Genomic DNA, 16,023 nt, shown 5'->3' with positions numbered 1-16,023 from the left:
AAGAAGTAACAATAGTAATTTATGGTTGGGGTCATCACAACGTGAGGAACTGTATTAAAGTGTTGAAGCATTAGGAAGACTGAGAACCACTGGGCTAGAGTAAGACACAGTTCACCTCGGCCAATGGGATGTTGGCCAGTCACATGGTACAGCTCAGTGAGGAGAGCCACTGTGTGGGGGCTACTGAGTGTCACTGTACCCTTGTTTCCAGTACCCCCAGTGACATGTCAGAACACAAGGTACCCCACCTGTAACTGGATGTGGGGCCTTATAGAAGACAGAATCCCACTCCTGTGAGCTCCAAAATCAGACCTACTCTCCCAACTATCGAGGTTTCTAGAAGACATGAAAAAGAATCAATATCTGGTTGTCAGAAATAGATTCAGAGCCAACCACTGACATGTGGGGGAGGGGCTGTCTTGTCCTCCCCCCTCCCGCTCACTTTGCCCCCAGCCTGTACACTGACTGTTTCTCTTCCCTTCAGGAGTGGGTGATGGAGGCAATGAGCTTGGGATGGGCAAGGTCAAGGAGGCCGTGAAGAAGAACATAAGAAACGGAGATGTCATAGCCTGTGATGTAGAAGCCGACTTCGCTGTCATTGCTGGTGAGTACCTGGCTGCCCAGGGTAAGTCACCTGACTTGAAGCCTGACCACGTGTGTTAGACAGTTCCTAATTACTGTGACATCTACCTGAAAGAAACAACCTCAAAGAAGGATGGATGGTTTGGGTGCATGGTCTCAAAGGGTTCAGAAAACAGTTACTGGCTTTATTACTCCTGGGTCTGTAGCCAGGCAGCCTGTCGCGGTGGAAAGGCTGCCTATTCTACAGTGACCGGGAAACAGAGCAAGAGACACTTGGAAAAGGCTCTCTCCCCTTCATGGTCAGAATCAGCCTGGAAAGGAGCAAACACCATCTAGGATGGAAAATCTGCTGGTGAGTTGCTGGAGGCTCACTGCATAAACCTGGAAGTCCTGCTCCAGGGAGCTGGGTGCACACCTTTAACCCAGCACTTTTGGGGATGCAGGTAGGCCAGTCTCTGTGTTTGAAGCTGGTCTATACAGTGAGTTCCAGGGTTCCAAACCAGCCAAGATTACATAGCAAGACTTTGTCTCAAAAACCCAAAACTCAAAACAAGCAAAAGCAATGCCAGGAGAATATGAAAGATCACCTTGATTTGGGAGGACTTACTTCTGGACACTCAGCTAGGTTCTCATAGTGAATATCGGGAAAATCTCTCCTATTTGTGGTGAACCTAGGAAAAAGGAAACAGTTCAGAAATATTACCATCTTGCTCTATTCTAAATAAGATCTGGCCTCAAAAGAAACTTCAGCCTGCTGTGGTGTGAGGAAAGCCATACTTGTCTGGGAGAAGGGAAATACCCAGGTTCGGCCCATGGCCACCTTCCAGTGAGGGAGAGGAGACACCCAGCTCTGGTTCTACGGAGTGAAAGGAAAGATGCTGGGGACTGCAGACCACCAGACCCTGAATTTCCTGTAAACAACTTGTTTTTCTCTGCTCTGAGCAGCCTGACAGGTAGGGGAGTGGGTTCTGATGAGTCTGCAGCCGAAAGATCCCGAGAGCTGATCCTGAGAGCTGGGGCGTGGCCAGATCCCTACATAAGCTGCCCCTGAGCACAATAAAGTGGGTATTTTTGGCATCCTTGTCTCAAGGATGTCCCTTGTCCCTGTGATCCTGTCTGTGTATGCTTTTAAATTTTCAGCCTAGTTCCCATAGTGCATAGCAAGTAAAATGCAGAACTAAACCGGTGTAGTTTTACAGAAAGAGATAAAGAAAGCTATGCACTAATCAATAGAAAGCAGACTTCAGAACAAAGAAAGTTACCAGGAACGAAAGAGCACATTCAGAATATAAAAGGGTCAATAAACAAGGAAGATATCACAATCTTTTGTGTATATGTATCTAACACCAGAGTGGATACACAACACACACACACACACACACACACACACACACAAGGGGAAAAGATCTGCAGGAAAAAAAATAGATGAGCCAACTATTATAGCTGGATATTTTACCATTTCTCTATCAGAAATAGACAGATAATAGCAGGCATAAAATCTGTAAGGACACAACTGAACCTAATAATGCTATCAATCAACTAGATATAATTGACACCTGTATTAGTTTCTTGTCTATTGCTGTGATAAAACACCACGACCAAAGCAGTGTAGAGAAGACACTGTTTATTTTGGCTTGTGGCACAAGAGGATTAGGGTTCCTATGACAGGGGAATGACAGCAAGAAGAACAGAAAATCGAGAGCTCAGGTCCTGAACCACACGCATAAAGTAGAGAGAGCAACCTCTAAGCAGGCCAGGCTTCTTCCTCTCAAAGGCCACCCCCAGTGATGTACTTCCTCCAACAAGGACACACCTTCTGCCCCTCCCTCAAACTGCACCACCAACGAGGACCAAGCAGTTATATGCCGATGACTATGAGGGACGACTCATTCTTCAAGCCACCACAGAGTGCGTAGATTAGAAAATAAGAAAAGACTGACTTCAGTGATCCTAGCTTTTCCACCTTAAGGAAGTAGAAAGAAGAACAAATTACGACCAATGTTGCAGAAGAAAGTCAAGAGTAAAATGATCAGAAATTGAAAAATAGAAAAATCAATAGATAAAATCAACAAAACCAAAGGTAAGTCTTTGAAAAGATCAATAAAACTGATAATCTAGCCAGGCTAAGACTAACAGGAGTAAAAGCGTGAATTACTACAGAAATGAAAGAAGGGATGTCTCTGTAGATTCTATGAACACACAGAAAAGATAAGGAAGGACTATTAGAAACAACCATATGCCCACAGATTTGATAATATAGATAAAATGGATCCACTTCTTGAAAGACAAACACATACAGAAAGAAATTGAAATAGTCCTTAAGGAAATTGAACCAATAGATTAATACTCTTCAAAAACAGAAAGCACAAGGCCTGGATGGGTCTATTGGTGAATTCTAAAACATTTACAGAAGAAATTGTAAGTTTTCTACAGTGTCTTCCAGAAGATTGAGCCAAAGGGAAAACTTTCTATTCACTATGCGAGTCTAATCATCCTAAATCAATGCAAGGGCACTACATAAAGAAAGCTGTATGTAGCTCAATATCCTTCATGAACATGAATATAAAAATGGTCTAGTTTGGGGCTGGAGAGATGGCTCAGTGGTTAAGAGCACCGGCTGCTCTTCCAGAGGTCCTGAGTTCAATTCCCAGCAACCATATGATGGCTCACACCCATCTGTAATGAGATCTGGCGCCCTCTTCCAGTGTGTGGGCATACATGGAGGCAGAATGTTGTATACATAATAAATAAATAAATCTTTTAAAAAAATGATCTAGTTTGATTCTAGAGACCCATATTGTGTGTGTGCGCACACACACACACAAGTGCACAAATATATACTTGCATATATGCATGCACTCATACATAAAGAACAAATAAATGTAATTTTTTAAAAAGCCAAAAAGCATTCATCAAAATGTTAACAACAGACCCCAACAATATATTAAAGAAACATATCACTAACAAGTTAGGATTTATTTCAAATAAGAAGGAAGATCCAATAATCAAAAATTAATTCATATAACTTTTGATTTTGACAAACTAAAGAAGAAAAATTACATGCTAAGGCAAGAAATATAGAAAAATATTTTTAAGAGCCCAGCCAGGAATGGCATGGTAGGACTGTCTTTTCTCACCAGTTTTTCAGCATCCTATTAGAAATCCTAGTTAGTGCAATAAGACAAAAAGAAGAAGAAACAAAAAGCATATGGATTGGGAAGAAAGAAAATAAGTATCTTTGCAGATGGCATGTTCATCCATATGGAAAATCTGAAAGAAAAAAAGCAAACAAAAAAACTCCTGGAACTAATTAATAGATTACAGCCGTCCTTCAGGAGACAGCACCTCCTTCCAATAGGCAACCAGTTTGCAAGAGGATTTGAGATTAAAAACACGTTGCTATTTACGTTAGCACTTCCCAAAATGCAGCACTTAAATATAAGGCTAGCAACATGTAATTACTATTGATATAAGGAAACTTATAAAACCTTGGTAGAGGATAGCAAATAAGAACTAAATAAATGCAGAGCTATCCCATGTTCATGGATTCGAAGACTCCACAGTGTCAGGATGCTAGTTCTCCCAGCATGACCAAAAGTCAGTGCAAAATGAATGAGCACCCCTGGAAGCTATTTCACGGGTGCTGTAGTGACTGCCTTTCCACTGCTGCTACAAAATCCCTGACGGAAGGAATTTGGGGGGGTGAGGGGGAGGAATTGCTTCGGCCGCAGCTGGAGGGGCTATGGATTGTGGCACAGAAGGCATGGCAGGGGGACTGCGAGGCCATGGGTCACACTGTACAGGCCGTCAGGCCGTCAGGATATGGTAGGAAGAGATGCATGCCAATGGTTAACGCACTTTCTCCTTTTCTCTTTTCTTTCCATCTTTCCCTTCATTCATTCACGTATGTAGTATAGATCCTCTGACCTCCACCTCCAAACCACAAAAGACACAGAGAACTTTAAGAGCGTATTATTAAATGAGTGAGCCAGTTTAAAAAGGCTGTGGGATCTGAACCCAGCTATATGATGTGCTGGAAAACGTAAAATTACGGAGACAGTGAAAAGATCAGTGGTTTCTAGGGACTAGGAGATCAGCGTTTACAGTGTGCTCACCACACGGGGCCCCCAGCGCAGGGGCTTAAATTAGCTGCCTTTCACGGTCCCCGGCTCATCTCTCCCAGCTCCTACCATGTACCCTATGATCCAGGGACCATGGCGACCGCTGTTGCTTAAATATAGCATGGGTTTTACATTTCATTACTTGGAAAGATGATGTCATAGTAAGACCGAAGGCACTCTTAAGAAGGAGGTGGTACAGGGTGACGGACTCAGGCAGAAATGTGCTGTGTCACCACTGTAACACAGTCAGCAGTTTCAGCTTGCATGTCAACGTCACCCTCAGTGCATAACCATCCTATATCATTTTAAACCAGTGAACAAAGATCTTAAATTCGCCTTTTCCTTTCTTACAGCTTCTGAAACATGGTTTTATTTTCCGCATTTGCGCAGAGACTGGGGATGAGCTCTGGAATTGTACCATGAGAATATGCTCAACTCCGCTCATCTGTATTCTCACAAATGATGATATTTTGGATACATAGATCGATAGATACTTAACACTATATAACTGCACCTTTAAAGATGGTTACGTTGGTGAACACAATTCTTAGATATCTTTTGTCTCCCCACCTAACAAAGGTCTTACTGTGTAGCCCTGACTGGTCTGAAACACACTACATAGATATTTTAGATAGACATAATAGACAGATGAAAGAGAGATAGGAATATTTTTAACACTATTACTATATTCTTAAAGATGGCTAAAGTGGTGAATTCTAGTGTGATATTTTTAGATGATAGACAGACAGACAGACAGATAGAAAAGTAGATTGGAAGTTAGAAAGGGAGGTCGATAGATGATAGACAGACGGATGAATGGACAGACTGACGGACAGAGAGACAGATAGGTAATTTGCTTGTTTTCATCCATGGATCTGGGTTCAGATAACTCCCTCTCCAAGGCAGATCAGAGAAACAAGAATTTCTCCTTCCTCAAGTGAGAATCTTCTCCCACTTTTAGTCAGCCACAAAGAAATTCTCCGATCAGCCCTTGTCTGATAGGTCATAGGACCAGACTCAATTCAGAGGAATCCTCCTCCCTACCCAGGAAGAAGGATATTGCACAGAGAGGTCAAGAAGAGCCCAAAGAAGCCAGCCTTGCTGGGTTCCCACCCTCTCTGTTAACATAGACCTTCACCAAAGTCAAAAAGGACAGAGTTCAGAGCGCTCCCAAGTAGACAGACAGATGCTGTTTCTGGTGGGCTGAGTATCCAGGGTGAGCTCCAGGCCCCTTGCTGGGTGCCTAGCCCGTTTAGCTCTTCATCTGGATCTTTCATAGCATCCTCTGTAATAAAACAGTGTGTTTTCCCCTGTGGCTGTTGAAGCAAATTAATTCCATCCAGCGAGAGCTTTCGGGAACCCTGGTGTGTGTGTGTATGTGTGTGTGTGATACACATACACACACGTATGTATAGTACAGTCAGTCAGAGGCTAAGGTAAGTCATCTGGGGCTAAGTCACTGCCATCAAGTGGGGAAGAGGCAGTCTAGGAGATGAGACCCCAGGCCAGTTCATGGAACCTGGCATAGTCACGGTCCGTAGCATCAGAACTCAATTAGATTGAACACACCTCGGGTGAGGTATCTGCTACAGCAGAACTGTTAGAGTCCTGGCAGAGAAAGGCACCCATGCCCTCGGCGGTCACATGACTCTCCGTGTCTGATGTAAGAATGTGAAGGAGTCATTCACTTTTCTCACATGCATGTCATGCAGATTTGTTGGTTTTTGTTTATTGTGTTTCGAGACAGGGTTTCTCTGTAGCTTTGAGCCTGTCCTAGAACTAGCTCTTGTAGACCAGGCTGGCTTCAAACTCACAGAGATCCTCCTGCCTCTGCCTCCCAAGTGCTGGGATTAAACGTGTGCATCACCACTGCCCGGCTATATCATGCAGATTTTAGCACAATTAAACACTTAAAAATAATTTTTAAAAGAAAAGGAATGTGGGCTCTGGAGGGAACAGCCTGTTACATCACAGTCCCCAGCTTACTTGCTGTGTGACATTTACCCCTCTGTGTCTAAGTGGCTGTGTTTCTACGTTGCTCACATAATGATAATGACACTATGTCTCATCAGGGCTTGTTTTAAGGACTCTCAGAGCTATGTCACACAATATGCAAAAGGACAGCAGACTGAAATATTCAACCAAAGCAAGATATTCTTTTCCCTTGAGAGTACCATTGATGACTCAAGTCACCACTATTTTGTGTAGCACTAAAGAGCCTGCCAATGATAACTGTCAGCTATGACCACAGGCATGTGCCAATTTCAGATATGCATATGTAGCAAAAAGCTATCTTAGGATCATCGACACACAATCTCATAGTTATTGTCTAGTCTTCGTTGGTCGGGGTGGCTGTGTCCCTTCGTGCTCACTGGGTGAGCTTCTCCCACCCCATAGCTCCACTGTCTCCAGCTAAATTCTACCATAGTATCCACATTGTATGTCTCTTTTCTGTGAATCTTTGCCGAACCAATCAGAATAGCTGGTTTCTCTTCCATGCTCCCATAATCCTTTGGAAGTATCTCATTGATTGATTATCTTCCCCTGAGGCTGGCTATGTGCACACTTCTCCCTTCAATTTGATGATCCTCTTTCTTTAAAAGAAATAATCATTTAGTGTGCTATGTTGTGTGCATGCGCGCGCATGTGTGTGTGCGTAAAAGTCAGAGGTCAACTTGCAGGAGTCACTTCTCTCCTTCCTCCGCATAGGGACTGGAGTCAGGTCATCGAGCTTGGCAGCCAGATGCCTTACCACCCCCTCTTCCTTAATGATGGCACAGCATCTAGAGTTAAACGGACCTCCATCAGTCTTTGACAGGATGGAGAACTCAAGAAGGTGTCAGAGCAGAGTGAATGAAATCATCTCTAGCCCAGGGAATGAGCCCTGGGGCCTGGCTGACAGACTAGGAAAGGAAGTCTGAGGATGACTTAGGAATGCTCTTCAAGACATAAAGGAGTGACCAAACCTCACGTGATGGACTGCCCGCTAATCCCCCAGGGGACAGGCTTCTGTGTACCCTAAGGGATGGAATCAGTGCTTGGGACAGTTCTTTACTGTGGGGAATTCTGGAACGGCTTTCTAGGTGCAGTGCCTCTAACAGTCATTAGCAGGATATAACTTCAAGCAATAGCCCCCAAACTCCAGCTTGAACCAAACTTACCTATGGGGCTCACTAAAACTCACCTGCTCCCCAACAATCCCACATAAATCATATTCAGGAGGTTTGAACTGGAGCCCAAGAATGTGTAGCAAGTCCCCAGGTGACCCCAGTGTCTCCTGTCCATGTTGATGACTTGAGATGGCTTCTGTTGCTTGGAGGCAGCCGGTGGACCACAGGATCTCTACAGTTCTATGATGGTTTCTTTTCTTTTGCATTCTAGGTGTTTCTAACTGGGGAGGCTATGCCCTGGCCTGTGCACTATACATTCTAAACTCATGTGACGTCCATGAACGCTACCTGAGGAGGGCGACTGGGCCTTCCAGGGTAGCTGGGGAGCAGAGCTGGACTCGGGCCCTGCCATCTGTCGCTAAGGTAATAGATACATTGTAGCAGGCCACTGGCCCAGAGGCAGCTTTCTTGTTTGATGCGAATTAAGTAGGTCTGAGTTCCAAACCATATGACCACATCAACCACCATGCTACCCATGAAGTCAAAGGCAAAAGTATGTTTGAGGGACTGTCTCTCTGCTGGATCAGTCTGGAAGACAAAATAACACAACCCTTTGATCTCCTTCTGGTCCTGGGTCCTACATAAGACCTGTTTGGAGCACCCCTTCCTTCCTAGTTTGACTTTCAGCAAGTTTCTTTCCCCTTCAGAGATGAGGTTTTGTCTGCAAAGTGGGTCCATTCGGTACTGAATGGAAGCCATCATCTGGGTTGTGGTCAAGAGTGGGGGTGGGGATCCTTTCTGCTCTCTTCACAGAACTGACAGCTCAGTGAGGCCACTGAAGCATCTCGGGTAGCACACATGCTGGGGGGGGGGGGCGGATCAGGTGGGGAAAGAGTCCTGTGGGTGGATGTAGACTGGAAGGAATCCACTGGATGGGGGCGGGGCACATTCCGGGGGGAAGGGCATGACCCTGGTTCAGTTGGACCCTGGCTGTGTAAGATTGCTCCTGGAGGGAGGACTGTAGGCTCAGGTGTGATGGATGTCAGAGTCCGAGATCACAGGGAGAAACCCAAAACAGCTTTCAAAATCAACTCTGTACATAGTTTCTCTGAGCAAGGAGCTCCGGGCCTACCATAGGCTTGTCTAAGGGCCTCAGGGTAGGCAAACCAAACCCCACATGCAGTGCAACAGACCCCGCACGCTGATCTAGACACATCTTGTGGGCCAGGATGAAGGAAGGTCAGCAACCCTTAAATGTCTTAAGGAAACTTGGGTATGTCATGGGCAACCTGGGAAGTGGCCAGCCCTGAACTCCTTGCTGAGTCTGACTGGTAAGGAGGCAGCTGGATGGGCCATCCCTCCCTCAGCCCTCAGTCTCTATAACTACCCTGGAGTCATCCTGCTCACTAACACTGATTCTAAACCCAGATCTCTCCACTGTGGGCGCTTCTTGAAGGGGTGGGACCAGGTTTCCAGGGTACAGATGAAGTATCAGCTTCTTGCTGGGTAGCCCCATGCGGAATCTGAGACACAGGAAGTTGGTCCGGAGCCCTGGCGAGTGTCTTACTTTTTGGTTGCTGTGAGTAAACACCATGATGGGGCAACTTACAGAGGAAAGTATTTGCTTTGATTTAAAGTTCCAGGGGAATAAGAGTCCATCGCTGGTGGTGGCCAGGGGAGGGAGGGGGAGAGGCTACATGCTATGCTACATCATGCTACAGGCATGAGGACTACAGCAGGAAGCTGAGATCTCAAATCCTCCACCACAAGCAGGAAGCAGAGAGAGCAACCTGGAAGTGGCTAAGCCTGTCTTCCTGGTTTCTCATGGCGGTGGCCTGAAACAGGCCAGATGAGTGGGATTCCAGACCAGTTCTCTGAGGTGTTTACACCTTGAGACCTGTTGGTCACTGGCTCGGTTTCTAGGGCAGTGTATTCGTTTAAGACAGGACAGACAACTGTAATGTCTCCCAGCTGGTGCCCCTGAACCCCAGTTCCCGACAAACCTCCATGTCTAGGGGTTCTTTTCCTGTAGTCCCTTTTCTTTTTCTCATGTTGTCTTGTGTATTTTCTGTTCTCTGTTTCTCTGTCTCTTCCTCCCGCTATTGAATTCAGTATCTCCCTGGGTTGGTATTATTACTTCTGCAGAACAGGGATGGTGAGCTCTGGTAGGTAGTACCAAGACCACCCAATAAGAGGCAGAGCTGAAGTGGGAACTGGGGTCTCTCTGATCCTGACTCTGGGCTTTCTGTGGGTGGCCTTAGGATGCTGAGGCATGGGGTGGGGAGAGGTGGGTGTGAGACTCAAGTGACATTTTCATGGGGGCAACGGTCTTCCTGGGGGACCCAGAGGGCCTTCTGTTCTTTCTTGATGCTTCCTGCGTCTGGACTGGAAATCATGGGGGGCAGCCTCCCACATGATTTCTGAGTCACACAAATACAAAGTGTGAACCCCACCCAGCCAACCCCTACAGCCTCACACTCACCCTCTAGGGATGGAAAATTCTCCTCTTGGCACGGATGCCCAGTTCTTCAGAGGTTATTAACAATGCCTCGTTCTCAAGGAGGAAATGGAACGGTGTGTTTTTAAGGCGCAAGCAGAAGTGCATTTGCTGAGCAGCTCCTGGGGGCCAGGCTCAGGCTCCTTCTGGGAAACAAGGAGGACTCAGACAGGGCCCCTGGGGAAGAAACTTGGGGAACACAGCAGAGTGACATGGGAGCCCAGATGGATCTCTCTCTCTCTCTCTCTCTCTCTCTCTCTCTCTCTCTCTCTCTGTCTCTCTGTCTGTCTCTGTCTCTCTGTCTGTCTCTGTCTCTCTCTGTCTCTCTCTCTCTGTGTCTCTCTCTCTCTGTCTCTCTCTCTCTGTCTCTCTGTCTGTCTCTGTCTCTCTGTCTGTCTCTCTGTCTCTCTCTCTGTCTCTGTCTCTCTCTCTCTATGTTTGGTCTGAAATCCTGACTCAAGCAATCCTTGTCTCCACTGCCTGAGTACTTAGAACTCTTAGTATGCTCGACTTTGCAACTCATTTAAATTTTTTTTAACCCAACTTGTTTAAAAATGACATCTTTCCCCATACATATCAGCCCACCATGCTTTAGAATTATTAGCAGGTCACCACCTGCCTCTAAGCCCACTGGGACCTCTATCTCCATCCACCTTGACTCCATCGGCGCAGTGATCCCCTAGGCGCGCCTGCTACAGTCCTTCGTCCCCCTACCCCGCTTCACTGTCGCCTCAGCCTGGACAGCTCTGCAGCTTCCAGCTCTGCTCCCGCCGCCGCCGGGAGGAGCTGCCCCCTCCACTTAGATCTTGTGGTCCTTTCCCGGAAATCTGCTGGGAGTGGCAATTGGCTCAGCTCTTAGGGACCAGGCAATCGGTCCCTGTGGCTCTTAGCGGCTGGGTGCCAGCCAGTTCCTAACCTGTTGGCTCCTCACACTCACCCTGAGGACACCGCAGCCCGCAGCCCTTTCCGTGTCCCCGGAGGATGAGAACCGTGAGGGCAGGCAGTGTGCTGGGAGGAAAAGGCCCCATGGCGCCACATGCAGTTGCCCCATAAAGAGAGGATATGAGTAATGAGTGAGAAAAGGGGGAGAATGGAGCCCAAACAAAGGGTGGGAAATGCCTGTGGGGGCTTAGTAGCCCCAGCCAGGGCTCTTGGCAAAGTACTTGTGTGGAAATGTGCTTGGACCTCCCTCTCACAGGGGGAGCATCTGCCTTCACCCACGGGTAGAACAGAAAGGCCACTGCAGGAACAAGGAGACAGTTTCCAGAAAACACCTGCCAACAATTTCCCCAGTATGTGCGTGTGCACGTGCGCGCATGCGCGTATATACATATTCATGTGTGTACATGTCTGTGGTATACTTGCATGTGTACTCACATATATGCGGAGGCAGGAGGCTACCATCAAATGTCCTCCTCAATCATTCCACCCTTTACTTTCTGAGGCAGGGTTTCTTGCTAAATCAGGAGCTCACCAATTAGGCCAGAATGGGTGGGCAGCAAGTCCCAGGGATTTCCTGTCTCTGCCTTCCGACTCTTCCGTGAGTGCTGAGGACGGGAGTCTCATGTTTATATGGCAAGCACTGTACTGCCTGGGCCGTCTCCCCGGCTCCCTGTCACAAGTATTTGAAGTTTGGGGTGCGTGTCCGCAAGGCTGTTGACGCGGCTCACCTCTCTAATTTCCTCGAATGTCAGTCAATTGCCCTGTGTCTCAGTGCAGGTTGCTAGAACAAAACACCATAAATTGGGAGACCTCACCAGCTAGCTCTTAGTTTCACGGTTCTAGAAGCAGGGAAGTCCAACACTAAGATGCCAGTTATTAAAAATACTGCAAGATCCCCGCGCGTGCCCAGAGGGGACAGTGAGAGATCTAAGATGGCGGGAGGAGGGCAGGGGTCGCCGGGAGTGGGCGTGGCTTGTCTCTTAAAGAGACGAAAACCATAATTCCAGTGGAGTCGGTGCCTTGGTGGAGATGCTCTTCCTGGCGTATAGATGACTGGTCTCTCACTGTATCCTCATGTGGTAGAGACAAGGAAGCATGTGGTCCCTCGTCTTTTTATAAAGGTGCTAGTCTTATCATGGGAGCTCCACCCTCATGACCTTATTACCCCCCAAGACTCCATCTTCAAATATTATTTGAAGTATTGGGAGCTGTGAATTTGAAGGGTTACAAAGCTTCAGTCTATAGTAGTAATTTCCCAGAAAGCATTCCCTGGGGCCCCTTAGTAAACCGAGTTCAGTGTTCTCTGTGCTGTGATTCTATATACTGTGAGTCCCTGCTCACTCATCTAGCTTGGGACCACCTTGGGGGCTCGAACCTGTCAACTTACCGGTGAATCCCTGGGTCAGAGACTGTCACAGCAGGTGCTCAGGAAAACTGATGGAGAGGGGATGGCCACCGCCTCACCAGGAAGGTGGCAGCCTTTGATGTCTGCATTTCCGCTCTCCGTCTCTTCGGTTCCTTCTTGTTGGTGGAGGAAGGAGAGAGAAGGTGTTTGATTTGACCCTTCCTGCCTGTGGCCTTCATCAGGGACAGCCACGATCGTGACTTAGACAGTTAGTTCTTGGGGACCTTATTTTTGGAGGGAAAGGAAAAGAGGTGGACCAACCCCTACCCCTTAACCAGCAAGTGAGTTAAGGAGAGCAAGCTCTGGGCTTTCTGCACTGTAGTTTGGCAACCAGATCATCCTTACTGTGTGCTAAGGGCCACATTGGGTGCTTTACCACCAATATCTCATTTGGATCCTCACAACAGCTTCTGAGGGCATGCTGCCACCAGTATCAACTGATGGGGGAGAGTCTTCTGGCTTGTGTTAATTTCATTGGTTAAAGAGACTGCCTTGGCCCTTTAATAGGACATAAAATTAGGTAGGCGGAGTAAACAGAACAGAATGCTGGGAGAAAGAAGCTGAGTCAAGGAGTCGCCATGATTCTCCTACCGGACACAGACACAGGTTAAGATCTTTCCTGGTAAGACACCTCGTGGTGTTACAGGGATATTAGAAATGGGTTAGATCGATATGTAAGAGCTAGCCAATAAGAGGCTAGAACTAACGGGCCAGGCAGTTTCCGTGTAATTATTTCGGGTATAAAGCTAGCCATGCGGGCGGCTGGGTGGCGGGACACAGCCCAGCTGCTCCTATTTCAACAATCAACAATGCCCCCATCTTACAGAAGAGATTTCCAAGACACAGAGCTGTTAGACACTGCCATATCAGATCTCTGTGACCTCAAAGTCCTCTTGGGGACCAGCTGCATTTTCTCCATGGCTCTTCTCCCTCTAACTGCTCCCATGCCCATGGTGGAAAATGGGGGTGGCAGCAGCAGAATTTAGTGTTGTGCTTGTTAGATTTTTTCCTGAGGGTGGTCAACATGACACAAGCTAGGGTCATCTGAGAAAATGTTTCCATAAGACTGGACTGTAGGAAAGCCTGTGGGACATTTTCTTCATTGATGATTGATGTACGAGGGCCTGGCCAATATGGTGGTACCATCTCTGGACAGGTGGTCCTGAGTTGTATAAGAAAGCAGGCTGAGCAAGCCATAGGGAGCAAACTGCTAAGCAGCACTCCTCCAAGGCCTCTGCCTCAGTTCCGGCCTCCAGATTCCTGCCTTGAGTTCCTGTCCTGAGACTCCCCTCAGTGATGGAGCGTGACCTGAGAGCTGTAAGCAGAAACAAACCCTTTCCTCCACTACATTGCTCTTAGTCATGGTGTTTATCACAGCAATAGAAAGCAGACCAGGACACACACACACCCCTCAGGAGGATAACAGTAGCCTGTCAGGAGAGCCTTCAGCCACAAGCAGACCCATGGAGCTCACCCACGGCATGCCTAGGGACTGGGTTGGTGGGAGGATTGCACCTCGGGTATGTGTTAGGACTACGCAGGCCTCAGCCAGGGTGTGAAATACAGTCACGTGACGATAAGAGCCCAAAGAAACAGCTGACCCGTTTAAATCCTTTGCTTTTGTTTGAGACAGGGTCTCACTCTGTAGCCCAGGCTGACCTGGAGCTCAGTGCTTAATCCAGGCTGGTCTTAAACGCACTGTAATCCTCCTGCCTCAGCCTTGCCAGAATTAGGATGACAAGTGTGAGCCATCACATCAAGCTTTCGATTTGGATTTTCATAAGGAGTTTTCCAGTAAGTTAATATTTTCACCCCAAATTTTACTTTTTAAAAAGAGGCACATTCCCGGGTGTGGTGTCTCATGCCTTTAACGCCAGCACTTGGAAGGCAGAGGTAGGTGGCTCTCTATGAGTTTGAGGCCAGCCTGGTCTGTGTAGTGAGTTCCAGGACAGCCAGGGTTACAGAGACCCTGTTTTAAAAAAAGAGGAGGAAGAAGAAAAAAATAAAGAAAAAGGAGAGAGGAAGAGACAGAGGCAGGGAGAGAGACAGAGAGAAATACAGAGAGACAGAGACAGAGAAAGATGGAGAGATCTCAATCCAAAGCTCTTCCTCTACTTAGAGATTCATGCAATCCTTTCTTCCTTCCCCCACATGACTTTTATCTCTTCTTTATCTCCCTTTTTCCCCTCCCAGGAAGAAAAAATGTTGAGCATCCTGGTGCAGAACCAAGTCCGGAGTGGAATCTCAGGCATTGTGGGCATGGAAGTAGACGGGCTGCCTTTCTCCGGTGTTCATGATGAGATGATCCAGAAGCTGGTGGATGCCACCACAAAGCACAAGTGACCAGCGCGCTGTCTGTGTGCCAGCTTCCTACCCAGCGGTCAGCTTGTGTCTAGGCAGGAGTACCAGAGCCATTGCTCTAACCACCCCTCATCCTGGCTTCTTCAAGCCACCCTTGTGTCTGCTCTGAGAATCTTTCTGCCTGCTACTTAAGAAATAACTTGTCAACAGTTAACTGCAGGGCAGAGCATAAGAACAGGCATTGCCGTGACCTGGGCTAATAAAGAGAGGCTGGAGTGCCCACACCCACACATGGAGTGTTGGGTTAAAACACTGGGACTTTGTCCTCACCATGACTAACAAAATGTGTATACCTTTGAAATGCGTTCTTTTCCTAACAGTATTCCATTTACTGTTTGAAGGGGATCTCCCACAAGGTCCCTCCGGGCATCACACCCATTGTCCCTCAGTTCTATTCACTCCTTCTTACACAACCCTAGCCAGATTCTATGCTTTCTTTGTGTGGGAAGAAATCCATATTTGCCAGTAGAGCTCAAAGGCGAGCCAGACCTCCTCAGGGCTCAGGCAAACCTCAGAGCTCATCCTGATCTTTCACAACCTCCAGCCCGACACTCTCAGCAAAAGCAGAAACTGAGCCACTGACCATACCCCGTTATATGCTTCATCCTGACATCAGGATGACAACTTGTGTGGGATCTGAGCCTACTAAATGTTGTTTCATTTCCTTAAACATGTCTGGTACGGTTCTTTAGGGGCATTCACTGTGAAGAAGGAACACGTAGTATAGATGTTACACTCCAATAAAGCGTAAATGTAAAGAGAGAAGCAACTTCAGTGTGAACTTTAGTGTCTGCTCTCCATTTGCTATTCTAGCCAGGGTTCTTGCCTGCAGGGTTCATGTCTTCATGGTCCAAACCTGTGCTTATGGGAGACACTCAAAATGAGGGCCAGTTCTCCACCTGAGACCTCACAGCCCAGAGAACACACCTTGGCTCTGCAGCCTTGCTGCCCAGGTCTCTTTGAGTTATCATTTTTGTTCACAACAAATTCCACACCACAAGGGAC

At 47.2% G+C, this 16,023-nt stretch overlaps 1 protein-coding gene across 2 annotated transcripts in view; it reads left to right on the top strand.

Annotated features, from left to right (window-relative positions):
* The window catches only part of Dglucy (D-glutamate cyclase), a 76,675-nt gene extending 60,888 nt beyond the window's left edge, over window positions 1-15,787 (top strand). For both annotated transcript variants that reach the window (XM_075948047.1, XM_075948045.1), the window contains exons 11-13: window positions 485-604; window positions 8,085-8,236; window positions 14,851-15,787. In XM_075948047.1, the coding sequence (XP_075804162.1) occupies window positions 485-604; window positions 8,085-8,236; window positions 14,851-15,000 (422 nt within the window). In that variant the 3' untranslated portion in view covers window positions 15,001-15,787. The remainder of the gene's footprint in view (window positions 1-484; window positions 605-8,084; window positions 8,237-14,850) is intronic.
* Window positions 15,788-16,023: the final 236 nt, after the last annotated feature.

This window comes from Microtus pennsylvanicus, chromosome 14 (genome assembly GCF_037038515.1).
Source record: "Microtus pennsylvanicus isolate mMicPen1 chromosome 14, mMicPen1.hap1, whole genome shotgun sequence".
NCBI lineage: Eukaryota > Metazoa > Chordata > Mammalia > Rodentia > Cricetidae > Microtus > Microtus pennsylvanicus.
This window is presented reverse-complemented; position numbering and strand designations above follow the sequence as displayed.